At 48.6% G+C, this 27,809-nt stretch overlaps 2 protein-coding genes across 10 annotated transcripts; both read left to right on the plus strand.

Moving 5' to 3' along the window:
* The first annotated feature begins 1,684 nt into the window (after nucleotides 1–1,684).
* Nucleotides 1,685–3,840, plus strand: LOC133407576 (probable pancreatic secretory proteinase inhibitor). Of its 2 annotated transcripts, none has more exons than XM_061685622.1 (4): nucleotides 1,685–1,952; nucleotides 2,023–2,054; nucleotides 2,683–2,780; nucleotides 3,586–3,840. In XM_061685622.1, exons 1-4 carry the CDS (start codon nucleotides 1,898–1,900, stop codon nucleotides 3,629–3,631), a joined length of 231 nt encoding a protein of 76 aa, XP_061541606.1. In that variant the 5' UTR covers nucleotides 1,685–1,897; the 3' UTR covers nucleotides 3,632–3,840. The 2 variants fall into 2 exon arrangements, with proteins under 2 accessions (XP_061541606.1, XP_061541605.1); XM_061685621.1 differs by having other exon boundaries at nucleotides 1,691–1,952; nucleotides 2,683–2,795.
* On the plus strand, nucleotides 3,687–19,872 carry arap3 (ArfGAP with RhoGAP domain, ankyrin repeat and PH domain 3). Of its 8 annotated transcripts, none has more exons than XM_061685614.1 (36): nucleotides 3,687–3,776; nucleotides 4,127–5,542; nucleotides 9,499–9,652; nucleotides 9,736–10,566; nucleotides 10,656–10,696; nucleotides 10,770–10,855; nucleotides 10,929–10,990; nucleotides 11,110–11,232; nucleotides 11,557–11,626; nucleotides 11,669–11,816; nucleotides 11,965–12,149; nucleotides 12,305–12,411; nucleotides 12,475–12,674; nucleotides 12,760–12,845; nucleotides 12,913–13,095; nucleotides 13,262–13,403; nucleotides 13,789–13,893; nucleotides 13,971–14,127; nucleotides 14,200–14,302; nucleotides 14,433–14,631; nucleotides 14,705–14,768; nucleotides 14,836–14,999; nucleotides 15,072–15,284; nucleotides 15,368–15,473; nucleotides 15,543–15,690; nucleotides 15,784–15,852; nucleotides 15,936–16,010; nucleotides 16,087–16,204; nucleotides 16,278–16,406; nucleotides 16,488–16,624; nucleotides 17,078–17,160; nucleotides 17,238–17,273; nucleotides 17,473–17,536; nucleotides 17,608–17,745; nucleotides 19,197–19,235; nucleotides 19,316–19,872. In XM_061685614.1, the coding sequence occupies exons 3-36, from the start codon at nucleotides 9,570–9,572 to the stop codon at nucleotides 19,646–19,648; spliced, it is 4,827 nt and encodes a 1,608-aa protein (XP_061541598.1). In that variant the 5' UTR covers nucleotides 3,687–3,776; nucleotides 4,127–5,542; nucleotides 9,499–9,569; the 3' UTR covers nucleotides 19,649–19,872. The 8 variants fall into 8 exon arrangements, with proteins under 8 accessions (XP_061541598.1, XP_061541603.1, XP_061541604.1 ...); XM_061685619.1 differs by lacking the exon at nucleotides 3,687–3,776 and having other exon boundaries at nucleotides 3,929–5,542; nucleotides 9,736–10,230; nucleotides 10,408–10,566; XM_061685620.1 differs by lacking the exon at nucleotides 3,687–3,776 and having other exon boundaries at nucleotides 3,929–5,542; nucleotides 9,736–10,230; nucleotides 10,411–10,566.
* The last annotated feature ends 7,937 nt before the right edge of the window (nucleotides 19,873–27,809 follow it).

Consider the following 27,809-nt stretch of genomic DNA (forward strand, 5'->3'; position numbering starts at 1 on the left):
AAATGAGTTTCCTCCGCAGGGTGTCTGGGCTCTCCCTGAGATAGGGTGAGAAGCTCGGTCATCCGGGAGGATCTCAGAGTAGAGCCGCTGCTCCTCCGCATCGAGAGGAGCCAGATGAGGTGGCCGGGGCATCTGATTCGGATGCCTCCCGGACGCCTCCCTGGTGAGGTGTTCCGGGCACGTCCCACCGGGAGGAGACCCCGGGGACGACCCAGGGCACACTGGAGAGACTACATCCGACATCCACGCCTCGGGATCCCCCGGAAGAGCTGGATGAAGTGGCTGGGGAGAGGGAAGTCTGGGCGTCCCTGCTAAAGCTACTGCCCCCGCGACCCGACCTCGGATAAGCGGTAGAAACTGTATGGATGGATATTTTAGGAATGTATAGATTTGTGATCAAATATTATTTGTAAAAAAAAAAAAAAAAAAAAGCAAAATGATGTCTTTATGTATTCCACTCAGTCATTTTAGAAAATAAGTGATTTAGTGGACCTGACAAATAATGCGATTTGGAGGTATTGATCACACTTCAGATAGTCAGTGAGGTCAACTTTTACTGAAAAAGTAACCTGGCTGCCTTAAAATTTTATGTTGATTCAACTAATTGGCTTAGTTGGAAAAACTTACGTTTCCTTGTTTGAGAAACACATGAAAAAAATACATATTTGTTGGTTGGACTTGTAATGCAATGTCACCTCAACTCGGCATTTAGTTCATCCATCCATCCATCCATCCATTTTCTGAGCCGCTTCTCCTCACGCGGGTCGCGGGCGTGCCGGAGCCGATCCCAGCTATCTTCGGGCAGGAGGCGGGGTACGCCCTGAACTGGTCGCCAGCCAATCGCAGGGCACATACAAACAAGCAACCATTCGCACTCACATTCACACCTACGGGCAATTTAGAGTTGTCAGTTAGCCTACCATGCATGTTTTTGGGATGTGGGAGGAAACCGGAGCGCCCGGAGAAAACCCACGCAAGCACGGGCAGAACATGCAAACTCCACACATGCGGGGCCGGGGATTGAACCCCGGACCTCAGGACTGTGAGGCAGACGCTCAAACCAGTCGTTCACCGTGCCGCGCGTTTAGTTCATACAACTTAAATTTCCTTAAAATTCCTTATTAGTCGAACTTAGTATATCAAGTTGAGCTAACTGTTTATCACGTTCATATTAATCAATTTAACTTATTATTGTAAGTGGCATCAACTCACATGGAAGTGCCAATAACTAGAAATCCTTAGGTCTCTTAACTCCAAATTTTAAGCCAGCCCGGTTACTTGTTTTTTTTTTTTTTTTTTACAGTGTAATAGATTCAACTGACTATTATTTTTCCACAAATAGAGGATGATTCAGTTCCTGGTTTGGTCCGTAACATCGTTCAGAAACTCGGCGAAAATGTTGATCATTGTTTTCCAAAGTAAAAGCAGGTGTTTGCAAATGTCTTATTTTGAAAAAAGCCAAAGATAATCAATCTGCTTTCATGGAAGCCGACAGAAATCAGAATATTTACTCCTGGGAGGCTGAAGTCATCTCAAAAAAAAAAAAAAAAAAAAAAGATTTTCAAAATAGTGGTTGACTAATCTGAAAAATGTATTCATTGTCGATGAATTGTGTGTGTGTGTTGTCATTCCCACATAGACACACGCACACAAAGCTGTTGACGTGAAAGCAGACGGCCGGTGTGGAGCGTCTCGTGGTGTGTGTTTTGTCTGGCTGGGTTGTTGTTGTGTTTCTGTGCCGGCTCAGCAGATTTGGCGAGCAGCGTTTATCCCGAGATTAGACGCGCACAAAAGCGCCGTCACAACACGAGCGCGCGTGGCGGGCGCTCGTCCGGGTATATGTATATGTGTATATGTCGCCACCGCGCTCACATCGGTCTCGTCCGATCTCGTCAGCATGCGGCGTGCGCTTCAGCTGCTCTTCATCTGCGTGATGCTTGTCCTCCACGCACGTGAGTTCCCTTTAAAACATCCGGCCAGCAATCATGATCAAACATCTTCAAAGATGATTCTGCTTTTCAGATGCTGAGGACAAATCCAGCGACTTCAGGAGGGTGAGACATTTTCTCCTTCGTTTCGTGTCAGGATTTTGGGCGGATGGAAAAAATGCAGAGGAGCAAGGAAGCCAAAAAAAAGGAGGATTTATTCTCTAAAAACCAAAAGGCAAAGTGGGCACATGGAAGCAGACTCCAAATGAACAACGTCCAGAAAACGAGGTTGAAAGTAACGAGTAAAGACGGAGAAACTTAACAGTCAGCACGAAAGAACGAGGGGAAACTGGCACGCAGGACTCAGGAACACGACGTGTGACGACGACGATCCGACAAGGACCGAAAGAAACCGGCAAACTGACGAGACAACGAGGCACACCTGGACAAGACGCCAGTAGCTGGAGGGAGCTGATTGGTCAACACGAGGAACAAGGCTGACGAGATCAGCTGGAGACAAAATCCAAACGAGCAGACGACGTGAACATGTGACAGGAAACCTGACACAACACGAGACAAAGTCAATCGAATCCAAACCAAGCCAACGAAACCGGTTTTCAGACCTTTGCACTCTGAACATCCGAAAGAGCTTTGCGTACACACGATCGGATGTTTGCTGATGTCACGTTTTCCCGCTCGGGGCCGGCCGGTCCGAGCGCCGCTGATGTCTGTCTGTTTGTTCGTTTGTTTGCAGCCCGAGTGCGGCGGTACCACCCTGACCCGAGCGTGCCCGCTCAACTACTCGCCCGTGTGCGGCAGCGACGGCGTCACCTACTCCAACGAATGCGCTCTGTGCGTCCACAGACTGTGAGTTGTGGCACGCGCGGCGCCGGCGGCCGGATGCTGCCGGAGCGCGTTCGCCAGCTCACGTTTTCAAACAAATCCTCACATGCTTGTTGGAACAAAACGTCGACCGGTTGTAATAACACATTACAACATGTTCATAACACATCGCGACACATCATCATGACTCGTAACGCATCACACTACGGTCGTAACAAATGACCCGGTTGTCGTAACACCTCTTTGCATTATATCCTATCATAATATTATATCGGTACTGTGAAAAGTGTCTGCGACCCACCCATAATAAATCTGTGACCCAATTTTGGGTCCCGACCCACCAGTTGAGAAACCCTGAAGTTGTAAAACCTCAACCAGTTCATCAGCGGATCATCAAACATCGGCGCGTACGCGTAATTTATCATCTCTAATCGTAACACAACATCGAGATGTAAAACTTCGGAACATGGTCGTAACACGTCGGACCTTACGCGTAACTGAGCATCTTTAATCGTAACACATCCTCAAGACGTAAAATGTTGAGCTGTAACATACCATAGCAGAAAACTAATGGTAAGTGCTCATCATACTGTACAGCATAAGCCTGATGGTCGTGTACAGTGGCGGAGCGTAGGGGGCGCCCTGGAGCACGAATCAAACCGCTGCTGTTCACTTTGCGCTTGAGAGCCTCACGCTGGCTGCAAAGCATTCTGGTTTACGCCCGGAACGCACAATTTCGCAAACACACGCACACACACTCTCTCCTGGCCATGTGCCGTCATGTGACCGTGTGCGCGTGTGTGTGTTTGTGCAGGGAGAAGAAGTTGGATATTGTGATCGTGAAGGACGGCCCCTGTTGATGACATCACATCATCACGTTTTTTTCACTGTATACTCACTCACACACGCACACACAAACACACGTTTATCTATTTTTCTTGGTGTTCCTTAAAAAAAAGAATCGACTTTTCCAGTAACTTTTGTTGTCGAGTGTTCAAGACAAAGGTAAACAAGAAATTTAAATGTGAAGATTTGTACTTAAAGGAAATAAACGAAGATTGAATGTCAACATGCTAACGTGTCGTGGTTACTACCTGCTCCGCTAACATGTTAGCGTCATGATTGTTTTGTCCTTTTATCCCTTTAACGTGGGATGCTAACGTGATGCTAACATCGAACTAACGTAACGCTCACGTGAAGTTGAGGGGATACTATCAGGTTGCTAACGCGATGCTAAGTTGACTTTGTGGGGGCAAAAGAGAATCTCTGAGGTGTCCAGTCAAGTGTGACTTCCTCACTTTGTTTTTACGGCCGACTCCACATTGTCTCAGCCACTTCCTGTTTCCTGTCTGCAGGCTTCTGATTGTCTTTGGCGGCGAGGAGGAGGAAAGCAAAGCAAAGCAAAGCAAAGGAAACTCCACCAGCTCCGAGGCACTCGCTTCCCGTCCGCGCAGCAGCGGCGGCCGAGCGAAACTTGGTTGGTCTCGTCATCGTTTGACAAAGATTGTGGGGGGCGGCCTCCCCACCGCCACAGACCTCTTCAAAAGGGCGCACTCTGCATCATCCCTCTCCCACCTCGAGCAGGAGGCTCCACAGCATGCGATGCAGGGTCACCAGCTTCTTTCCCAAAGCTGGGAGACTATTGAACCCGAACGGTGCTCCGTAGCCCCGACATCAGCACCCCCGTGCCTACAACGAACACTTCAATTCTTTGCGAGTTCAAAGGACCTTGGAAATAGAATGCAAATATTACGTGCCATTCAAGCCTCGCGCATTTGTGTTTTGGCTGCATCCGAACCCTAACTGCGTTTGCACCTTTGCACACATTCACAACTGCCAAGAAGTCGTCTTATCTTTTTTATCTTGTCTTATTTTCTTGTTTTGTGTACATTTCACAGGTCTTGAGATTTATTGGCCTAATCTGGGTCATTTTGGTGCAACATCTTGTGTAAATGTGTGTCGGTATGACCGTGAAACTCCTTGAATATGAACGCATCACGTCACCTGACAGCACTTCAAAGTATTCTGTAACATGTCGCCGGTCGAGACGTCCGCAAAGATGAAACAGTAAAGGAAGAAAAGAACATTTGGGATGAAAGAGCGAAGGGGCGTCCCAGCTGACTCCGGGCTACACCCGAACTGGTCGCCAGCCAATCGCAGGGCACATACAAACAAACAAACAGACAAACCATTCGCACTCACGTTGACACCTATGCGGGCAATTTCGAGTCTTCAATCCACCGAGCACGCCTGTTTTGGGGATGTGGGAGGAAACCGGAGTGCCCGGGAGAACATGCCAACTGCACACAGGCGGGGCCGGGATTTGAACCCCGGTCCTCAGAACTGTGAGGCAGATGTGCTAACCGGTCGTCTGCCGCGCCGGCGCAGTGTAGCTATTTCACACCATATTTTGGTTGTAATCGAATCTGATTTGATGACAGATGTAGTCTTACAATGCCTTGTTGCTCCCTGTAACACACGTGTTGTGACTGATGATACGAAGAAAAACTGAAGCATTCCTGTTCTTGCAGGTCGTGTCGGTCAACAACGGGAAGTAACCGATGTTTGGCTTTTATTTTGAAATGTGGAGAATCCGGAAGTAGTGTGCGTCCCGTTTGCCGCGGGGGAAGGCGTGTTGACGTCCAAAATCAGAGCGCTCAGAACTCGCAGAACCCGAGTAGGTGTGGCTGTGGATCGACTTGGGGTTCCGGGCTCAGTCTGCGAGCAGATCGGGCGAACCGGGGAAGAGGAGCAGCGCGAGCACGATTGGAGTGAGTGACCGATCCTGTTTTACTGGTCTGGCTCCATTTTCTGCTATGACTGGTTCTACTGGCTTTAGTGGTTTGCTGCTCTCACCGGTTGTATTTGTTCTGCTAGTTTTAATGTACTGGTTTGTCAAATGTCACACCAACTTGTCGTGTACCAAACGTGGTGCAAAAAGCGATTTGTTTATTTGCCTCTCCATAAGCTTCTATCTTGCTGGGGTCCACATGTTGTAATCAACAATACAAGTATTGAGTACAACATATCACACGTGCATACATTGCCACAGCATTCTTCCATTCATTACTAACTCAAATACTTGCAACACACTTGATGACAACAACAACAACAACAACAACAACAAAAACTCATTTCACTTGACTCCATTCGTACGCGTCCATTGCTCGCACATAATAAAATGTGCTCAACTGACATTCTTTTCTCCTCCTTTTGTCAAAAATAATCCAATTCCACCCCACTGCAGTTCCAGTGCACTTGTCCTGGTTTTAGCACCCTTACTGAAGGTGCTGGTTTCATGAAATACTGGACTAGGGCATGTTTTACGTGAACAGGTTGACTACTGATGGATTTATTGATATTGTATTGGTTCTACTGGTTTGACAGCTCGAAGTTCTTAATTACGTGTACATCGGTTGACTCTCTCCTTACCACAAAAATAATACAATCATGTACGTCAGTTGGATACATTTTATTCATGTGCAACTGATCCAATTAAGTCCATTTTTTTCAGTGTAGGTCAAAGGTCAGCATCATGTGCCCCTACTCAAATTGGCACTACTGCTTGGTGTACTGGTTTTACTGGTTGTCAGTTTCAGGTGTCTCGTAAAAATGTGTGTGTTTGTGTCCTGCAAGGAATTGTGGGAAGTCCTAAAAGGAGATCACAAAGGAAGCGAACACCTCCTTTTCCTTTACCAACTCACACATACACACACGCACACACACACACACACACACACACACAGTAAGAGGATGTTGTAAGGCGGCATGTTCCTGTTGAAAACTTCCTGTTGTGATGTCATGGGCATCCGCTGGCCATTTCCTGTCCAAGGCGTTTTTTTTCTCTCCCTCTGGCCGCTTCCTGGAGGACCAATCAGCAGCTTTGCTCTCTAGCTCGCCGCGTGTGCGACCCCGGCCCGCGACACGGACAACGTGACATTGTCGCATGACATAATTGTAACACGGTGACGAAGTATGACATCATCGTATGACATCACTGTAGCCGTTTGCACAAGACCGCACCATCCAAGACCAAGACTTGCCCGAACCAGAACTCCCAGAGACCAAGACAAGAACAAGACTTTTGGGAGTGGAGAGACCAGAGGCAAGACCAAGACTATAAAAATCTGTTTTGATTGAAGGTTGAACAGTTGAGGAGCATTCTCTCTTCGTTTTAAATGTTCTTTTCAATACGTTTGACAGCCAAAACCACAGAGGAGGTCTGCAACTGTTTCAAAGCACAACATGGAAAAAGCTCAAATCTTAACACGAGCAAGGGGGAGGGGGGGGGGGGGGGGGTCGGTCGGTGAGTCACATGAATTGAAGGTTTTGGTTGTTTCCCCAAGCAGTGCTTCTCCTTGTTCTTCTTGTCATTCATCAAGTTGAAGAAAAGCAGTTCAATCCCAAAACCAAGACCGAGAGACCAGATTGTGAAGGCATTACAACACGTGACGTCATCGTAACGTGACATTGTTGCCCAACATCACAGCAACCCTTAAGATATGCAGTTGAAATTGACTTCACCGTTAAGAAATGCTGTGTTTGTTGACACCACGTTTGTCGTATGGCAGGAGAAGGGACTGAAATGTGTTTCGCGTCTTTATAACGAAGGGGTCTTCTGCTCTCTGCTCTGACCTGGTTGCTGACTTTGACCTTCCATCCTGCCATCTTTTTCGATATTTTCAGGTGAGGAAGTCTGTGTTCTCCAACTTCCACCTGAACTCCTGCAACTCCATCATTGACAAACGTCTCTAATTTCCAGAATTTATGAAGCGTAATTGGGCTTGTTTTGGATGAGTGCTGGTGGGACTCTGTACTGAGGCGCATTCACAAAACCTCCATCTGTGCCCGCTTCGGTTCAAAGTTGTATTTAGATGCCATTATTCAAAGACTAGGCTGGTGCAATTTCCTCCCAGATATTACTGATGTCTGTGATATCTAAACGTCACCTCCTCCTTAACTGGAAATCTACAACTGCTGCCTCATGCACACAGGGCATCAGTGGTGTTACGTTCTTTTTAAAAGTAGAGAAAATTAGGTATTCAAGAAGGGGTTCTACAATAAGTGATTCCCTTTTTGGGACTTCTTTGCAACAGGATAACACCCCCTCCCCCTTTTTAAAAAAAAATAACTTTAAGGTTTTGTGTGTGTGTGTGTGTGTGTGTGTGTGTGCGCTTATTTGGTTAGAAAAATAAGCAACTTAAAATTTTCTGGTGTATACGACTGATGTCGGCGTCTGTGAGCCTCTGGATATGTATGAATGTCTTGCTTCTGGTATACCATCCATCCATTTTCAGCACCGCTTATCCTGGTTAGGGTCGCGGGGCGCCGGAGCCTTTCCCAGCTGACTTCGGGCGAAAGGCCCCGAACTGGTCGCCAGTCGGTCGCAGGGCACATATAGACACGGACGACCGTTCGCACTCACATTCACACCGCCACTGAGTGGGAACTGAACCCACGCTGCCTGCACCAAAGTCAGGCGAGTGGACCACTACACCATCAGTGACGCTTCTGGTATACACTTCAATAAAAATATTCAACAGAACATCACAGCATGAGGCACAGTGGGCGACTGGTTAGAGCGTCTGTCTCACAGTTCTGAGGACCGGGGTTCAATCCCCGGCCCTGCCTGTGTGGAGTTTGCAATTTCTCCCAGTGCCTGCGTGGCTTTTCTCCGGGCACTCCGGTTTCCTCCCACATCCCAAAAACATGCGTGCGAGGTTGATTGAAGACTCTAAATTGCCAGCTTCCCAATGTCCACTTGACCAATCACGTAACACGCACGCACACACACATGCACAGGTGCAACATTATATCGCGCGTGTGTGTGTGTGTAGGAAGTTGAGGTGCGTTTATTTCCTGCTGAGTCACGTGACCTGTTCTCCCACTGTGATTGGTGGTGTTGTTTGTCAGCCGTCGCCTCGGTAACATGTTTGGACAGTGTTGAAATGTGAGCGTGGGGAACAAAACGAGGCCTTGAGGTTCTTGTTCCTGCCGTGTCACGTGACTGAGTAGAACAGAACCGAAGGAACAGAACTCCTTTTGTCTCAGAACGTGTCCCCCCGCCCCCGCCATTCTCACCTCCCCCCGTCCTCGGGAGGGCCGAGCTCAGCCCTCTACACATGATGATTAACAACACCTCGCTTGTGTGTGTGCGTGTTTGTAACAATATCCGTCTTGTGTTAGCATGCATGAAGTCATCATCCCAATCAATGGAACCGAATCCTTTGCATCAAACATGTTTAATAAAACATCAATTATGCCTTAAAAGAGCAAGCTAACCACATGTTTTTCATCATTTGCTGCTCTGCTAACATGTTAGCAACAGCGACATGTTTTGGTCACTTCTTGCTACATTAATGACATGTTTTAGTCAGTTCCTGCAATGCTAACATGCTACCGATGTATTTTGTTGGTCACTTTCTGCTAAGCTAAAATCATTTGGTCATGATGTTACAATAGTTTTTATTGTCACCTCCTGCTATGCTAACATGTTAGCAAAAACGTGGGGGTCACTTCCTTATATGCTAAAATGTTGCCAACACATTGTCATCTCTTCCTGCATTGCTAATAGGCTAGCAACATATTTTGGTAGTCGGATTGTCTTGGTCACTTCAAACTATGCTAACATGTTAGCAACGTGTTTCAGTAACTTCCTGCGACACTAACATGTGAGTGACATTTGACGGTGTGCTAACATGTCAACTTCATGTTTTGTCACATGGAGCTGAAGTAGAAGGAGGTCCCAATGCCGATGGGTCACCGCGGCTGGTAATGACGCTGTGATGGCATCAGGAGATGGCGCTGGCGATGGTCGTCATGGCGACGCTGGATGCTAACACGGCAGTGGAAACGCTTCTGGCCGCCATCCATCTGGAGAGGTCAGAGGTCACTCATTGCAGAAAAACAAGGCAGGAGCTGTTCCACAGTCATTCACACGGTCCCTACTTCCTGTTCTGTGCAGGTACCACGTCTCCTTCCAGAGAGCCGGCCTCCTATTGGCCGCCGACGTGGTCCACTTGGATCACGACGCGCTGGTCAGCTTGGGAATCACGGCCACCGGGCATCGCAAACGGATCCTGAGGCTTCTGTCTTACGTCCAGAGGCGGGTAGCTCAAGTGGCCAATCAGAGAGCGGCGGCCGAACGACACCATTCCGTGACGGACCTACCGTTGTCTCCGTCGCCGACGTTGTCGCGAGCTCGCTGCGGCTCGGGAGCGTTGAGGAACACCTCGGCTTCCGACCCGGCTGCCATGCTGAAGCCGGTGCCCAAACCAAGAACCGTTTTTAACCGGCGGCGTACCGCACCGGTTCACTTCCGTCCTCCTGCGCCGGACGTGGTCCTGTCCCCCCACAGGAGGCTTTCCCAGGAGTCCATCTGTTTCCCGCTTTTCCACGGCGTCAACTCAGAGCAGAAGCAGACGCCCGGCCGGCAGGACGAGGCGACGCCTGTCGGCAGGTCAGGCATTTCCTTACCGCCCGTTCCCCCGAGGGTCACCCGTATGGTTGAGCTCGCAGCGTGCCCGTTGCCTTCGTCTCATGCGCAAGCGTACTACAACCAAACACTTCCTGCTCCTCTTTCTGCTGCACTTCCGGCTTCCTGTTCACCTTCGTCTCCTGGTCACCATGACGACAGCAGGATGTCCGTATCCTCCCGGTGGTCCGGATCGGGCCTCGGTGATGGCGGAAGGATGGAGATGATCTCCAATGACATCTACTGGGGCACTGCGGCATCTGCCCCTCCGCCGCCGCCGCGACAAACAGCTGACGGGAAACAGAGGAACCAGATAAATAGGTTTGTCCAACTAATCAATCAGCCAATCACCCAATCAATGAAGCTTATTGATCTGATGATGATTGCTTTATTTTGAATCCTGTTGGCAGTGGCGCCACATCAAGCAACAACTCGTCGGGATCGGCCAGAGGTGCGTGGGATGTCGCGATGCCTCATCGTGACATCGTCGTGTTCACACTGCAGCTCCACGTTTATGTTTGCAGATGATCCAACTGACCTTGATGATGTCATCAGTCCCTACTCCGAAAGCCCTTTCCAAAGAGGCGGAGTCATCACCCCCGCCAGCGAGGTGAGAATGCCATGCCGCCATTTTGCTGTCAGCATCCACACACGTTATTTGTTTCATTTGTCTTCTGGCTCAGAATGATGCGAGACGAGACGGAGAAACCAGGAGGTGGGAATGGCAGCGCGCTGAGGATCATGGGTAAATCAACTGTCAACAAGGTGTAATGTAATGTGCAGGATGTTAGTCAAGAGTCACGTGATCTTCGGGTTTGTGAAGGCGCGCTGGTCTGACTGTGCTTTTCATTCTCCTGGTTGCAGCCCCATGCTGTCCCCGGACGGCGATGAGGACCAGACCATTTCACCGTACGCCAGCTACACATCCCCCGGTGACAGGGCCACGCCCATTATCAGCGGTTGGCTGGACAAACTGTCACCGCAGGGGTGCGTTTCATTTACTGTTTGTAGCTGGTCACGCCGGGTAGAAGAAACCCGCAGAGGAGCTTTGATTTAAACTATGGGGGGGGGGGGGGGGGGGCATTGCAGATGTTGAACCTGTGTGTGTGTGTGTGTGTGTGTGTGTGTGTGTGTGTGCCCGCGCGTGCCTCAGGGTTGAAAGTTCAGCACACACTCTCATTGTGCATGTCATCATTTTGGTCCTCTCCCGTTTCTCCTCATTTTAAATCCTTCTTTCTTCTTGACTGTGTGTGTTTCTCTTTTTCTCACTTTCCACAGCTTTGATATTTGATATTTGTGCTTTTATTTTAGGAACTATGTTTTCCAGAAGCGCTTTGTCAAGTTTGACGGAAAAAATCTCATGTACTTTGGAAATGAAAAGGTAAGGTTTGAGTCCATGCACCATCTTTATCTCTATCTCCAGCTTCGTTGTCGTCTTTGCCTCTTTCAGGATGTGTACCCTAAAGGAGTCATCCCATTGGCTGCCATCCAGAGGGCCCCCCCCTCCAAAGACAACAAATTTGAAATAGTGACGAGTCAGCGGACCTTTGTTTTTAAGGCTGATAATGAAGGTACATATATATATATAGCTATATAGATGTAGATAGATATAGATATATGTATAGATATAGATATATACACACACACACACACACAGGAGAATTGATTAATTGCTGACTTTGGCCATACTGTGTGTACGTGTGGGTGCGTGTGTGTCAGTGCTGAGGCGGCGTTGGGTTTCTACACTGCAGGACCACGTCCGAGACCAACTGGTGTTCGGGCGGCGCTGGTTGGGTCCTGGTCCTCACTGTCAGAAACACGGCTTCCTGGAACTGAAAGGAACCAAGTCCAAAGTTTATGTGGCCATAAACACAGAGCAGATTTGGCTCCACAAAAGCCAACAGGTGACGTCAACGGAACACCTCAACGCCTCGGTACTGACACATCACATACGCTGCTCGTTAGCACCTGGGCCGCTCTGAACTTGATGTGGTTCCTCACAGAACTTGCCGTGGTTTCCAGCCATATATGTATGATATCTCTCCTTGGACGGTTTCAGTGTTTTCGTACTGGGATCGGCATTACGATGATTGAAGCCTGCGGTGCCACCATCCGAGATGGGAAACACAAAAATTTCGACCTCATCACGCCCTACAGAACCTTCAGGTATGACTTCCCCTTCATCAGTCGGTTGCCACGGCGATAACCTCTTATTGTCCGCTTCTCCAGCTTCACGGCAGACTCGGACCGGGAGAAACGGGACTGGATGGAGGCGCTGCAAGAGGCCATCACAGAGACCCTGTCGGACTACGAGGTGGCCGAGAAGATCTGGTCCAACCGCTCCAACCGGACGTGTGCCGACTGCCGGGCCGTCAACCCCGACTGGGCCTCCATCAACTTGTGTGTGGTCATCTGCAAGAACTGTGCCGGTATGCCCGCATTAGCTAAATGCTAACAGGAAGCATGAGAGCATGGTTGACTTTCATAATTATGTAATTCAATTGCTGTGTACAGGTCAACACAGAGGTCTGGGCACTATGGTTTCCAAAGTCCAGAGTGTGAAACTGGACACCAGCGTGTGGAGCAACCAGATCGTGCAGGTGAGACCTGAACCAGTTCAAAACCTGAAAACACTTGGAGGTCTTTGATTGGTCTTGTTCTTGGCAGCTCTTCATCATGCTGGGTAACGACTGCGCTAACGAGTTCTGGGCTGCCCACTTGTCCCAGTCGGACGAGCTGGCCTGCGACGCTTCGCCAAGTCAAAGGCGAGAGTTCATCGGTCAGAAGTACCGAGAAGGACGCTTCCGACTGGACCATCCCGCTTTCAGCAGCCAGGAGCAGCTACTGAAGGTACACATCTCTACATGACAGGAAGTACTTCAGCAGGAGTTCTTTTTATGTGACATGATGATAGCAAGTTCTGATAATTAAGTCTACGCCACCCCTGAAGCACTCGGATGTTTGCACTACAATGACTTGTGTTCCTTACTACTGTTTTTTGCTTTTTGACCTTCAGGTCTTATGTTGTGCGGTCTCCGAACACACACTCCTCAAAACTGTTACTCACATCTTCTCTGAAGCCAGATCCAATCACCTGACCACCACCACTCACGGACATCAACCAACCAGAGACCTGCTAGATCACTACCTCACCTCGGGTCGGGACTGTTACTACAGATGTAACACCTACAATTACTAAAATACAATTGAACCTTAGCATGGCAGACAAATGGTCTGTGCATATACCACACAGTTCTGAGGTTCAGGGTTTGAATCTCTGCTCTGGCCTTCGTGTGTGGAGTTCGCATGTTCTCCCTGTGCTTGCTTGGGTTTTCTCCGGGAACTCCGACTTCCTCCCACATTCCAAGAACATGCATGTTAAGATGTGCCATGTGATGGACTGGTGACCAGTCCAGGGTGTACCCTGCCTCTCGCTCACGGTCATCTGGGATAGGCTCCAGCTCACCCGTAACTCTAATGAGGACTTGTGATATAGAGAATAGATGGATGGACAATGGAATTTTCTGTGATCTGGTCCTGCAGATCCTGGCATCTATGATGAGATCATGAAGACAGTTCTTCATTCGGGCTTCCTCTTCAGGTCCAATTGCGCTAGCAGAGGGACGCTGTCCCGCCGATATCGAGAAGGTTGGTGTTGTAGTCCTGACAAATTGTGTTCCTTCGCGGCTGATTGTTTGCTTCACTTCCTGTCTTATGAACTGCAGCAGACTTCCAGAAGTTCTGGTGCTCCATGGATCAGTCGCTGCTCTTCTACCAGTCGGAGCGGTCGGCAGAAGCATGCATGGAGATCAGCCTGAAGGACGTCGTGTGTTTGGGAGTCAGCCGACCCGACTCGTTCAACAATAACTGCTTTGTGGACAGGTGATGTGTTTGGTTGGTACCACCTGGCATCGAAGCGAAATCCGCAATCAACTGAGTGTTTTTCCCGCTCAGGTTCCGGTACACCTTCGAGTTGTATCTGACCTCAGACAAAGTTTATCAGTTTGGTGTGGAGACGGCCGAACTTCTCCACGCCTGGACCAGTGCAATCGGGAAGGTTTGATCATTTTCTTGACTAGTTAATCTCGCATGCCTTCACTTATCGTCTCAGCCCAATCACGATATTCTGATCGTTAACGTTCTTTTAACGGGCTGAAGAAAGAGCCGTTGTCGTGTTTGCTCTCTAGGCCGCTACGCCGATAAGCTGTCACTGTCTGCTGACTCGGGAGTTCGAACGCATTGGACGACTGCGGTACCGAGCCATGCTGGACCCTCAGCAGTGGAAGGAGGCACACTTTGTCCTGCAGAAGTCCAACCTCTTCATCTGTCCCCAAAATGACGGCGCCGCAGAAGACATCATCAACCTGAAGCGTCTTCAGGAGCTGAGTCAGTGTCCATTAGAAGAAAGTCTTCTCGAGACCACATCCAGGTTCTGTCTGGCTGACTGTTTGTTTTGAAGGTGTCACTTCAGAAAGCCAGAACCAGGAGAAGAAAGACATCCTCGTTTTGGTGGAGAAGGGGAGGTGAGTGGACCTTGGCTTCAGCTGTTTCACTTCCAGTCTTGGTGGTTTGAGCTTGCCGTTGTTTCAGGACGTTCCACCTGCAGGGTGTTGGCCGCACCGACTTCAGCTTGTGGTACTTGGACATCCAGCGGGCCAGCGGCGGCAAGGGGAATGCCCTGCAAGAGCAGCAGCTAAGCAGGAACGACATCCCCATAATCGTGGACAGCTGCATTGCCTTCGTCACACAGTATGGTGAGTATGCTGGGGGGCGGGTCTCAGGTCTCGCCTTCAGAGCGTCTCAAGCTGTCGTGTGGACATCCGCAGGTCTGGGCCATGAGGGGATCTATCGCAAGAATGGAGCCAAGTCTAGAATCAAACTTCTCATGGAGGAGTTCCGAAAAGATGCTCGCAACGTCAAACTACGCATCGGAGACCACTTCATTGAGGATGTAACGGACGTCCTCAAGCGCTTTTTCAGGGAGATCGATGACCCAGTCTTCATGGCTGACCTCCACCCGCTGTGGCAGGGGGCCGCTAGTAAGTCTACTTCCTGACTGCCGCGCCAAACGTAGGGTGATGCGCCAGGATTCACAAAGAGTTCTCTCCTGTTTACGCCTCAGAAATCCAGCTGAAAGGTTCGAGGTTAGACCACTACAAGGAGATCATCCGGACGCTTCCACGGGTCAACAGGATGACTCTGGCTGCACTCATCAGTCACCTCTACAGGTCAGTTTTGATTGGCCAGGCATGGCTTACTGTGGGTGTCACGTGATCATGATTGATTGGTCCTGTCAGGGTCCAGAAATGTGCCGACCTGAACCAGATGTGTACCAAGAACCTGTCGCTGCTCTTCGCTCCCAGCCTCTTCCAGACGGACGGCAAAGGAGAACACGAAGTGAAGATCATCGAAGATCTCATTGACAACTATTTGTACGTCTTCGATGTGAGTACAACTCTCTGAGTCTGCTCTCCAGAGTCCACTTTGTGAGTCCGCTCTCCAAGTCCACACCTGATTGGACTTTTTGTTCCTTGTCAGATCGATGAGGAGCACCAGAATCAGATGGAGTTGGAGATCAGCCTCATCACCTCCTGGAAAGACACTCAGGTATGTTAGGCCAATCGCTTGTCAGGGTGGGGGGAGTCCATGTTGAAGACAGAGAAGTCAATGTGATGGTTGTGTGTCTTCAGTTGTCTCAGGCGGGTGATCTGATCATTGAAGTCTACTTGGAGACGAAGATGCCAGACAGCTGCATCACCCTTAAAGTAACACATTCACAATATACACATTGGCTGTTGTTACCATGGTAACAGCCTTTAGACCTCCCTTGACTCACTCCAGGTGTCACCCAGCATGTGTGCCGAGGAGCTGACCAATCAGGTCCTATACATGAGGAACATCCCCGCTGGAGACAAAGATGTCTGGATGACATTTGAGGTTATCGATGACGGACAGCTTGGTGCGTCGACCGCAACACACACGCACGCACGCACACACACACACACACTAGTGAGGTGTTTGTGCATCTGCAGAGCGTCCATTGCATCCCAAAGAGAAAGTTCTGGAACAGGCACTTCAGTGGTGCAAGATGGCCGACCCGAGCGCCGCCTACCTGGTAGTGAAGAGGGTCCCGAAAGGCGACGGCATCAACATTCTCACCTGTAGGTCCAGTACATGTCAACACAAACACACGCACGTGCAAGAAAGTTGGCATGACGCTGACCCGGGTGCGTGACCTTCAGCCTACAAGAGTGACCTGATGAAGGTTGGTGTGCTGAGGTGTCGCGAGGAGCCCCCCAAACTGCTTCAAGGGAACAAATTCCAGGAGAGAAGCTTCCAGATCAAGAAGAACAAACTACTTCTGCTCAAAGACAAGAAGGTACGGACGGACGTGTTGATGGTGACTATTGCGATGGACGGACAGACAGACGCACTGATGGAGACTATTGGGACTCACGGATGGACAGACGGATGGGGACTATTGGGACTGACGGACAGATGAACAGACTGATGGGGACTATTGGGACTGACTGACGGATGGACAGACTGATGGAGACTATTGGGACTGACGGATGGGTGGACAGGCTGATGGGGATTATTGGGACGGTCGGACAGACAGACGGACGGACTGATGGTGACTATTGGGACTGATGGACAAACAGACAGAGTGATGAGGACTATTGGGACTGACGGATGGATAGATGGATTCATGGGGACTAATGGGACGGCTGGACGGAATGATGGGGACTGTTGGGACGGATGAAGGGACGGACTGATGGACTCTCCAGTCAGGTCCAAGGTGAGCTGATCTTTGCTTATTTTTGACTTTCAGAGCTTGAAAGCAGAGAAGGAGTGGTCTCTGAAGACCATGAAAGTCTACATAGGGGTCCGCAGGAAACTCAAAGCGCCGACGAGGTGACCGCCGCCACACACACACACACACACGCACAGACACACGCTAAGCGAAGCTGATTGGTTGATTGCGGTTGCAGGTGGGGCTTCACTGTGATGTCACACAAACATCAGCTGTAAGTGCCCAAACGCATGTTGACCAACTAGCGGAAGACATTTTACACGAGCACATGAATACTATATGTGTGTGTGTGTGTGTGTGTGTGTGTGTGTGTGTGTGTGTGTGTGTGTGTGTGTGTGTGTGTGTGTGTGTGTGTGTGTGTGTGTGTGCGTGTGCGTGCGCGTGCGCGTGCGTGTGCGTTCTCGCCTGTGCAGGTTCCTATGTTGCCCGAACGTGGCCGACTTGTGGGACTGGGTCAGCAGCTTCCTCAGAGCTCAGGTCAGTGTTTCCTGCTCGTGTCGCCATGACAACGGGAGGCCGCACCGACTCCATCTGCGTCCGTGTTGCAGAACGACGAGCCGGGCCCTCCCGTCCTCAGACGTCACTCGTCGTCCGACATCGCCCGGCAGAAGTTCGGCACCATGCCCCTGGTGCCCATACGAGGAGACGAGAGCAACCACGGCATGCTGTCAGCCAATCAGACGCTGGTAATGATAGTGCCGCTTTCGACTGCTTCACGCCGCTTTGAACCGGTCAAAGTAGTGACTGAGCGAATGATTACGAACGCTCCAGAATCCGTGCGAAAGGATTTTGAGTGGACATTTTAGGAACTATCAAGGATGTCCACAAGTTGAAGTGGCCAATCCAACCCCTCTCAGCCTTTGGGCAGGCTATTATTTCGGGCAAATCTGATCACGTTGCTATTTACACCAACACCACTTGGAACGTTTTCACACTGCTTTTACTTTGTTACGACAGCTTTGAACTGGTTCCCACACTGCATTTTGAACTGGTTCCTACCGCTCCAAACTTGTTTGCAGCCCACTTTTAAAGTTTTCCATACCATACCAATCAGTCTCTTTATTAAAAAGACAGGACATTATTTCAAATTGCACAAACATAAATTTATGGAGTTAGCATGTTCTCCCCGTGCCTGTGTGAGTTTTCTCCGCGCACTCCGGTTTCCTCCCACATCCCAAAAACGTGCAGGGTAGATTGATTGAAGACTCTAAATTGCCCGTAGGTGTGAATGTGAGTGCGAATGGTTGTTTGTTTATATGTGCCTTGCAATTGGCTGGCGACCAGTTCAGGGTGTACCCCGCCTCTAGCCTGAAGAGAGCTGGATAGGCTCCAGCACGCCCGCAACCCTTGTGAGGAGAAGCGGAACAGAAGATGAATGTAATGAATGAGTGATTCAGTTCCAGGTTTGGTGCGTAACATCTGTCAGAAATTTGGAAAAAATGTTGATCATTGTTTTCCCTTTGGAAAAAGCATCCATCCATCCGCTTCTCCTCACAAGGGTCGCGGGCGTGCCGGAGCCTATCCCAGCTAGTCATCGGGCAGGAGGCGGGGTACACCCTGAACCGGTTGCCAGCCAATCGCAGGGCACATACAAACAAACAACCATTCGCACTCACAGTCACACCTACGGGCAATTTAGAGTCTCCAATTCATGCGTGTTTTTGGGATGTGGGAGGAAACCGGAGTGCCCGGAGACAACCCACACAGGCGGGACCGGGGATTGAACCTGGGTCCTCAGAACTGTGAGGCTGACGCTCTAACCAGTTGTCCACTGTGCCGCTTTGGAAAAAGCAAAATAACAAAAGGATAATCAGTCTGCTTTCATGTAGAACAGAAATTGGCGAATATTGACTGTTGACAAGCCGAAATTCCGAAGATTTGGACAATTTGAATATAATGATTTGGATGATTAACGATTATCAAAGTAGTTGAATTTGATCATTGATGAGTTGTCAATAATCAATAAGTTGCTGCACCTCAAAATGAGTTAACACCACTTATAACTAAACTGGTTCAGACTGTTTTTACCATGTTCACACGCCACCTGGAACTGGTCCGCATCACTTAGAACCGGTTCACACGGCTTTCGAGCGTTTTTTTGTCGGGATTTGAAACGTTGCGTGTTTCCTGTCCACAGAGGAAGCTTCACGACCGCAGGACGCTCTCCATGTTCTTTGTGAGTCTCTATTGGTTCTCGGTGAACTTCAACAATTGAAAACGCTCCGAGCGGTCTGACTCGTCTCCTCGCATCCGCAGCCGATGAAGGTCCATCAGGACTGCGTGAAGGAGCGTTCCGAGTCTCCGGAGCCGCTCTACGAGGAGGTGGGCGACTTTGGCCTGCAGGTGCTCAAATCCCTGGAGAGCAGCTTCCTGTCCGGGGGCGGCGGCGACACGCGCGAGCTCCGAGACCCGCCTGAGGCACGACCGCTTCCCGCCCCGCACGGATACGCCGACTCAGAGCCGGCGTCTCAGCCTCAGGCCGTGTGCACGCCGTCTCAGGAGCTCCTCCTACAGGAACTGTCCTCAGCTTTCGGCGGGAAGGCGGACCGAGACGAAGATGAGGAAGAGGAGGAGAGCAGAGTCGATTGATTGACACGATATAAATATCATATGCATGTAATGGCAGATGGACGCCTGCGGGTGGCACTGCCGTGCCATCAATGTACAGGCTTACCCTGTGGAATTTAACACGCACACACACATTTTTCATGTGGACTTCCTGTCACCTTTTTGGATGAAACGGTGATTGTCAAAAGTAGCAACCATGTTTTGTGAAATTAAAGTCGTCGTGGTTGAAGGGACCCAAAACTTCTCCTTTGACTGCTTTCAGTGCCTGGTTACCACGGTGACAGTAGTTTGTGTGGTGATTTCAGCTATTAATGCTCAAATGTTGAAATCGTTTGATGATTCATGTCATATCAAAATGTTTTCTTTTGCCACATTAAGCTTCTGCAGGCTGGAATGCTTACTATGAGCAGCAGGTGGCAGCACAGCACAAGCCCAACGTCAACCTGACCCGAGACAGAAAAATCCCACCTGTACCCAGCCAGATCAAGTACAACAAACAAACACACACTCACACACAGACACACACACAAATACATATGAAGAAACACATGCTCACACTGATTTTGACACTGATTGGTTGATCAACGGCACTTCCTTTCCTGACTGTCCTTATAGGGACCTCCTGTTTTTGCTAAAAGGGACTTCCTGTGTCATCTTATAAGAACTTCCTGTATGACCTTATCGGGACTTCCTGTGTGGCCTTGTAGTGATTTCCGGTGTGCCCTTATAGGGACTTCCTGTTTGTAATAATAGGGACTTCCTGTGTGAGTGTCCATATAGGGACATCCTGTGTATCCTTGTAGGGGCTTCCTGTGTATCCTTCTAGGGACTTCCTGTGTGATTGTCGTCTGCAGGGACTTCCTGTCCATGTTGTCTTTTTGCTGGCAGGTCAGTCGGTGTGAGTGCTGCTGCTTGGAGTCAAGGTCATTCGGTAAGGGGGTCACGTGATGCGGGGTGGACACCTGGCGCTGATGACGTTTGCCCTCATGTGACCCCCATCGCACCTCCTCCCCGCCAACCCCAAACAGACCCTCAACAAGAAAACTGAAACCACTAAAGTCTGTCACTAAGTGACTAAATGCCCTCAGGTCTCTCTCTCTCTCACACACACACACACACACACACACGCACACACACACACACACACACACACACACAATAGCCATTGTGCTGCTGCACTCCTTGGTCACCTTAGCTGTCCGTACAGAACGGACGTCTCAACTCCTCGCAGAGGGTAAAGAATATATGACTGAATACTGTTAAATGTGTTGCTGTACCGTGTCTGTTCAAATATCTGTTGCTTAAAGGGTTATTTTTGCCTTTCCAATCATGTGTTAGCATTAGCATTTTTTTTTTTTTAATATTTTAATGTTTTAGGCTAGGAAGTGTGAATTTGTCTCCAATACTTGGAGCCACTCTAGTACGACAACAGACAGACAATTGACCGAGAAAACTTTGGAGACAGAAAGACATTGAGAAAAAACACTGAGCAATAAAAGGTTGCTCGTAATCTGGTAATGCTGGTACATTTTGTTTTATTTTTGACAATTGTGCAAAAAGATGCATAGTCCTCTATCAATTCGAGCGGTTTGAATGACTAATATAGCAATAGTCCGGTGAAGCGTAATATAGCGAGGGAACACTTTACAGACCCCGATATAAGACATCTCAGATAAAACGGCCAGTCGGGACTGAACAATGTGTCCAAAAATCATTTCTGTTTGTCACTTAAACTTCCATTGACATAGTCTGTCAGTTCCAGAATTGGCCACTGTGACGCAAAGCAGGCAGAGAATGAGACTGACGTATTTCCGGGTCACAGATATACAGTAAAATATAACTAGATCCAGTTGAAAAGATGTCCCCATGTAGTGGCCATGTTGAATGTGGCAGATTTTCAGGCCACGCATTTGACGTGGCGGCCACGGTGATGATAATTCTATCTATCGTCTATTGTGCATAGAGCGCTGCACGGAGAGAGAGCGGCATGGCGGCAGTTTGAACTCAGGAATACTAGACCCAAGTCTCTGGAGTCTGGAACGTGCTATTTTCGGGTACAGTAACAGACTTTTTTGTTGAGCCTTTTGTCTGTGCCAACGGATTTGGAACTAGGAAGCGTACTAATTCCTCGCGGCTCATGAAAGTGACCTCGATTTGCCTATGATGACTCTGTCAAGAATGTCACCCTAAGCGTGCTAAATTTAGATAAAATGTAAAGGTTTTCTCATCTTTTCAATTGTATTAATATTGATTTACAATAACTTTACACTTATAGGCCAAGAAAAAAGTACAAAACAATAATTTTGTACTGTACAGTATTATGGATGCATATGGCCACAAAAAAGCGCTTCAATAAAACGGACAAGCGGCTATAACGGACGACCCTCCGCTCCTGTTAGTTTGCTCTATTGAGGTTCCACTGTATGTATCAACAAACACACGCACGTATGCACAGAAATGAAGACAATTTATACTCATGGTGACCTTGTGTTCCCACACAAGGTCTGCGTGCGTGTGTGTATTGGGGGACGGTTGAGGGGTCCCTCACATTAAATCCTTCATTGTGCTCTTCTATACAGTGACCTCTGACCTCAGCTGAAGCTGTGAATTGTCCTCTTTTTCTTTTATTTCTTCAACTTTGACTTCACTTTGCCAAACGTGTCATCTCACAACCACACACACACACACACACACACACACACATACAGATACACACTCCTTTGTAATGTGGACCTGGCTGGATGTCTGCATGCTAGTCTGTCACACACACACTTGTTCATATCTTGTGTGTGTGTGTGTGTGTGTTAATTGTCTGTGTCGTCCATCTCTGTGCAGATGTCTCTCTCTTTAATTTGCGTAGAAAGCAACAATCAGCCCCATCTGGCTCTGTTTTACTTCCCCCTAAAAAAAAAAATCACCTCTGTGCCCCCCCCTCACAGAATCTCCTCACTAAGACACGCACGCACACACAGAGCTGCCATGCAGAACGGTGTGGGTGTCAGGGGATTGAAAGCCAATCAAAAAACTATAGAGAGAGTGCTTTGCTTTGCTTTGGCATGCACAGACACAATTGGGGGACCGACGGGGGCGACGCCCCCCAGACCAGCTAAGTGTTTGGGGGCCGCGGGTCCCGTCAGCACGCTAAAAGAAGCTGAGAAAGCCAGGACAGGACAGGGAAGGACAGGACAGATGGGTTTAGGGACGCTTCTTCACGCGCACGTCAGCACACAGCTCACCTGTTAGCACCGTTAGCTTGATGATTGCTTATGGAGTGGACACACACACGATTGTCCTACGTGAGTGCTTCTTAACCTGGTTGGAGGTACTGAACCCCCCAAGTTTCATAGGCGCATTCAGGGAACCCTTGGCAATTGAACAAATAAAATGCAGTTTTCAATTCAATTCAAAACAGGGACATATTTTATTTGTGCGCAATTTGAACCACACATCAGTTGCTCCCAAAAAATCACTCTTTTGAAAGAAAACAAGGAAAACAAAACCTGCAATTCACACCAAAAACAAAACGATGATTCAATTCAATGAAAATGTACTTTTGCTGTTGCCTTTCAACTTGTCAAGTCCAACTAATATTCCTTTTCTTTCATCTGAGCCGTTTTTTGTTTTTTTGGAGGTTTTCTTTGTTCTAAACCTCGATGTTTTGTTTCGTAGCGGCGTTTCCGCGTCTTTAACTCTCTTCCTCTCTGGCCTGCTAGGTTTCTCCTCGTCTCTGTCTGGTCTGCGCGAAGTCAGTGATCGCCACCCTGGGGGTTCGACGGGACCCAGGCTAAGAACCGCTGTCCTTCGTCAACATTCATCTTTCCCCTGTAACCTTTTCATGTGATACAACACAAACGAATACCGCAAACTGCAATACAATGTAGAGGTGCGACGATGAACGATGTCTATTCTAAAAAATTAATGGACACTATTTTGATCATCGATTAATCGATTTGAAACCTTGTGTAACTTGAAATTGTCCAAATCCTCTGAATTTCAGCAGTAAATATTCTGTGATTTCGGTCGTCCTCCATCAAAGCAGACTGATTATCTTTGTGTTTTCTCAAAATAAGACCTTTACAAACATCTGTTTGTACTCGACGTTTTTGCCGATTTTCTGACGGATGTTACGGACCAGAACGGGAACTGAATCATCATCAATTTATATTTGTGAAATAATGTTCTGTTGTTGAATCAAGTGATGGACATTTTTATTTGAATCCGATTCACGGATTAATTTAAAAAAGAATTGAGAGATTGATCAATTATCAAAATAATCGTTAGTTGCAGCCCTAAAGCAAGCAAACAAAATACAGCAGAAGAGAATAGAGTACAATAGAATGAAACAGAACAGAACACACGCGTAGAATGGAACGTTCATGCTGTTGCTTGTCACTGATAATCTCAGCAAGCAATACTCGACGTTGTGAAACGTTCGAGTACGGACAAGCTGTCCTCATGGTCACGTGGCGTCATCGTGACGTCGCCGTGGGCATGTGACGTCATCGTGACATCGTGACGGTTCCGCGACCGTTTGGGTTTGTGCTCCGTTGAAAACGCTAGGCTACCTTCAGACTGAAGTGTCGGCCCTAATGCTAATGCTAATGCTAATGCTAATGCCGAGGCGATTGATGTCCGACGGGCGACCGGCCCTCGCGTCGGAGAGTTGCTTCTTGTTTTTTTGTCCGCCGACCGCCCCGAGTGTCCCTCGGACGCCATTGTGCTCCACACAAGGAACTTCTCTTTTCTTTTGTGACCGGCGTAGCCTCCTCCGCCGCTCCAACCTGTGAGTCCATCAGGGCGCGTCGGAGAAGCAAGAACACAACGAAACGTCGTAAGGGAGCGAGGACTCGAGGACCACGTTCGCGGTTAGACGTGAGATCAGATCGTCACCTCCGACCGTCTGTCTGTGTCTTATTTGAGCCGTCTATTTATCTACGACACTAATAACACAAAATACATCCTACTCACCAAAGATACTGGTAATTGAATGTATTCATGCGTGTAGATCGCTACAGATGTGTTTCGCTAGTTGAATAGGTTTTGCTTTGACCAACCAATCAGAGGACTGCAATATACTGACATCACGAAGGACAAATTTGCAATGTGATTGGGTAAAGAAAAAGTCCCATTCCGAATAGAACTCAGGTTTCACGAGCCAACACGACCTGTGGCGAAGGCCCCGGGCAGATTACTTTCACATGGCAACACAAATCTGATTGGACAAAAAACCAAACACTCACATTCACGTACTGGAAGTAGAATAGGCATCCATCCATCCATCCATTTTCTTTCCCGCTTTTCCTCACGCGGGCTGCGGGCTGCTAGAGCCTATCCCAGCTATCTACGGGCGGGAGGCGGGGTACACCCTGAACCGGTCGCCAGCCAGTCGCAGGGCACATAGAAACAAGCAACCATTCACACTCACATTCACACCTACGGGCAATTTAGAGTCTTCAATGAACCTACAACGCATGTTTTTGGGATGCGGGAGGAAACCGGAGTGCCCGGAGAAAAGCCACGCAGGCACGGGGAGAACATGCAAACTCCACACAGGCGGGGCCGGGATTTGAACCCAAGTCCCCAGAACTGTGAGGCAGATGTGCTAACAGGGCGGTCACCGTGCCGGCGCAGTATAGCCAAGAAAAACGAAAAGACTTTCGGGAATACACGAGAAAAATTTCATGGGAACAAATACTGGGCTTGACCTTGAAAATAGATAAATAGATTGAAGACAGATAGATCTAGCAGAGATAGAAGTAGGATGTTGAAAGTTCGAGGACAACTATATCTAGATCTTGGCTCTACAGACAAATGCTTGTTCAGCATTGTTGTGTCGCGTGCGTGGGGTCATTTTACTTTGAGTGTGTCGACCCACGTGTGTGTGTGTGTGTGTGTGGAGTCATGGTGTCAACCGAAATCCTGGTTTATCCCCAAAAGAAGTGTGAGGGCCAAGGAGGGGGCGGTGGGGGGGGGGGGTTAAGGGGGACGAAAGGGGGTCCATTGAAGGGGGATTACACGCACACACACGACCACTGAAGTGACTCACACACTCACACGCCATTCAACCTGCGTGTGTGTGTGTGTGTGTGTGTGTGTGTGTGTGTGCAGGCGTGCATGCGTGTGTCTGTTGCTAAACTTTTGATTATCTGTGTTTCGTCTTTTTCACCCCACACACACAGTGTGTGTTGCGTTTTTCTTGATTATGAATATTTATGGGGGGCACAGTGCGCGACTGTTTAGCACATCTGCCTCACAATTGTGGGGACCGGGGTTCAAATCCCGGCCCCGCCTGTGTGGAGTTTGCATGTTCTCCCTGTGCCTGCGTGGCTTTTCTCCGGGTACTCCGGTTTCCTCTCACATCCCAAAAACATGCGTGGTAGGTTCATTGAAGACTCTTAATTGTCCCTAGGTGTGAATGTGAGTGTGAATGGATGTTTGCTTATCTGTGCTCTGTGATTGGCTGGCGACCAGTTCAGGGTGTACTCCGCCTCTCGCCTGAAGATCGCTGGGATGGCCTCCAGCACGCCCACGACCTGCGTGAGGAGAAGCGGTACAGAAAATGGATGGATGAATATTTATGAATATCTTCTTTTGAGAGTGTTGTGATGTGACAGCAAGGTGGTGCCATCTTGCTGACGTCACACTTCCACAAGGGGGCGGGCCTCAGCGTGTGTGTGTGTGTCTCACTGTTTGTGTAGGTGTGTGTGTCATAAGGTGTTTTTGCGTGCAGTGTATGTGCAAGGTGAGTGTGTAAGCGTAGGTGTGTTTGTGTGTGTAGGTCTGTCACTACTTTTTTTAGATGTGTGCGCGCGCGTGCGTGTGTTGGAGGTGAACCAAGGTGAGCCAACAAGGAGAGCGGAAGCAGCCGCGTGGCCCCGCCCCTTCCTGCGCCGTCACACAGGATGAAAACGCGAGTCCGTGTTCAGCTGGCCATGGCGACCTGGGTGCCGGCCCCGCCCCTTGCCCTCGTTTCAACATAACGGGCTGACAAAAAGCAAAAATGAAGAAAGCGAAACAAAGCAAGGTCTCGGAAGGTGGCACCGCCGAGCGGATTGGGTTACAGGCCTGGGCTTGGGCCGTGCCCCTTTTCTTACGAGCCCAATTAGAGACAAATTCAACTTCCTGTGACACACCACTTTGTGCCGCATCCTCTACATCATATATGGCTCATTTTCATATCATGTAATCAATGACAGTAAACACATGGACCACTGAATTTCCTTTTGAAAATCAATGAATTTGACCGATATGAGAATTATTGCCAGTTATTATCCACCAAAAGCTCATCCTTGTTTCTAGGAAAACAAATGTTCTCAAGTCATATTTTTCAAACTTCGAATGCCAAAATGTCTTCACCGTTATGTGTCTGCTATTAAGTTTTTGTGACGATGCAAATGACATTTTGGTGATTCACAGCAACAGACTTCAAGGATCCAATAAGGACTGAAAGAAAGCGGAGACCTAAATACAAGCAAAACCGACGAGACAACGGGAACACCTGGACAAGACGCGATTGCTCGACTCGAGGTAGAGGGCTGACGAGAACAGGTGAAGACAAAAACCAAATGAACAGACAAGACCTGAACATGGAACAGGTCAACTTGACAAATCGTGAAACAAACTATATCGAATCAAAGCAAAGTCAACAAAAAGAAGTGGCATGAGTGAGCATGGGAGACATTTACCCGTAGAAAACAAAGGTACCGTGAAAAAAACGTTTAGAATATTTTTTTACAAGTGTCTTTCCTGTTATTGGTCCAATTACAGACCCATGTACACTGCATGTTTAGATAACTACCCCACTTACTACATGACTGTATCCACTCCACATATTATTATGGAGTGGCAAGAAAAAGAATGCAAACCGTTTGGAATGTGCTGGACTACTGCAAAAAGACCTCCTACAACGCTCATTGAAGACAAGCACAGTCTGTTAAAGTAACACAGCATCTTTTCATTGGACACACCATGTAAAAATGTATGCGAAGCCAAAATGTATGCGAAGCCCACAAAAACGACCTCTCCAAGAGCAAATCGAGTTACGAGTCAGCCCACCTGAGTCCAATCAGTGTGTCAAGATTGGCGGCGCTGGGTAAAACTGCCCTGCCCTATTAAAAAACAGACCAGTTCTGAGTTTTCTATTCTCAAGAAGCATTGCCCCATGTTCTCTGAAGACCGAAAA

The sequence above is a fragment of the Phycodurus eques genome, chromosome 9 (assembly GCF_024500275.1).
Source record: "Phycodurus eques isolate BA_2022a chromosome 9, UOR_Pequ_1.1, whole genome shotgun sequence".
NCBI classification, from domain to species: Eukaryota; Metazoa; Chordata; class Actinopteri; order Syngnathiformes; family Syngnathidae; genus Phycodurus; species Phycodurus eques.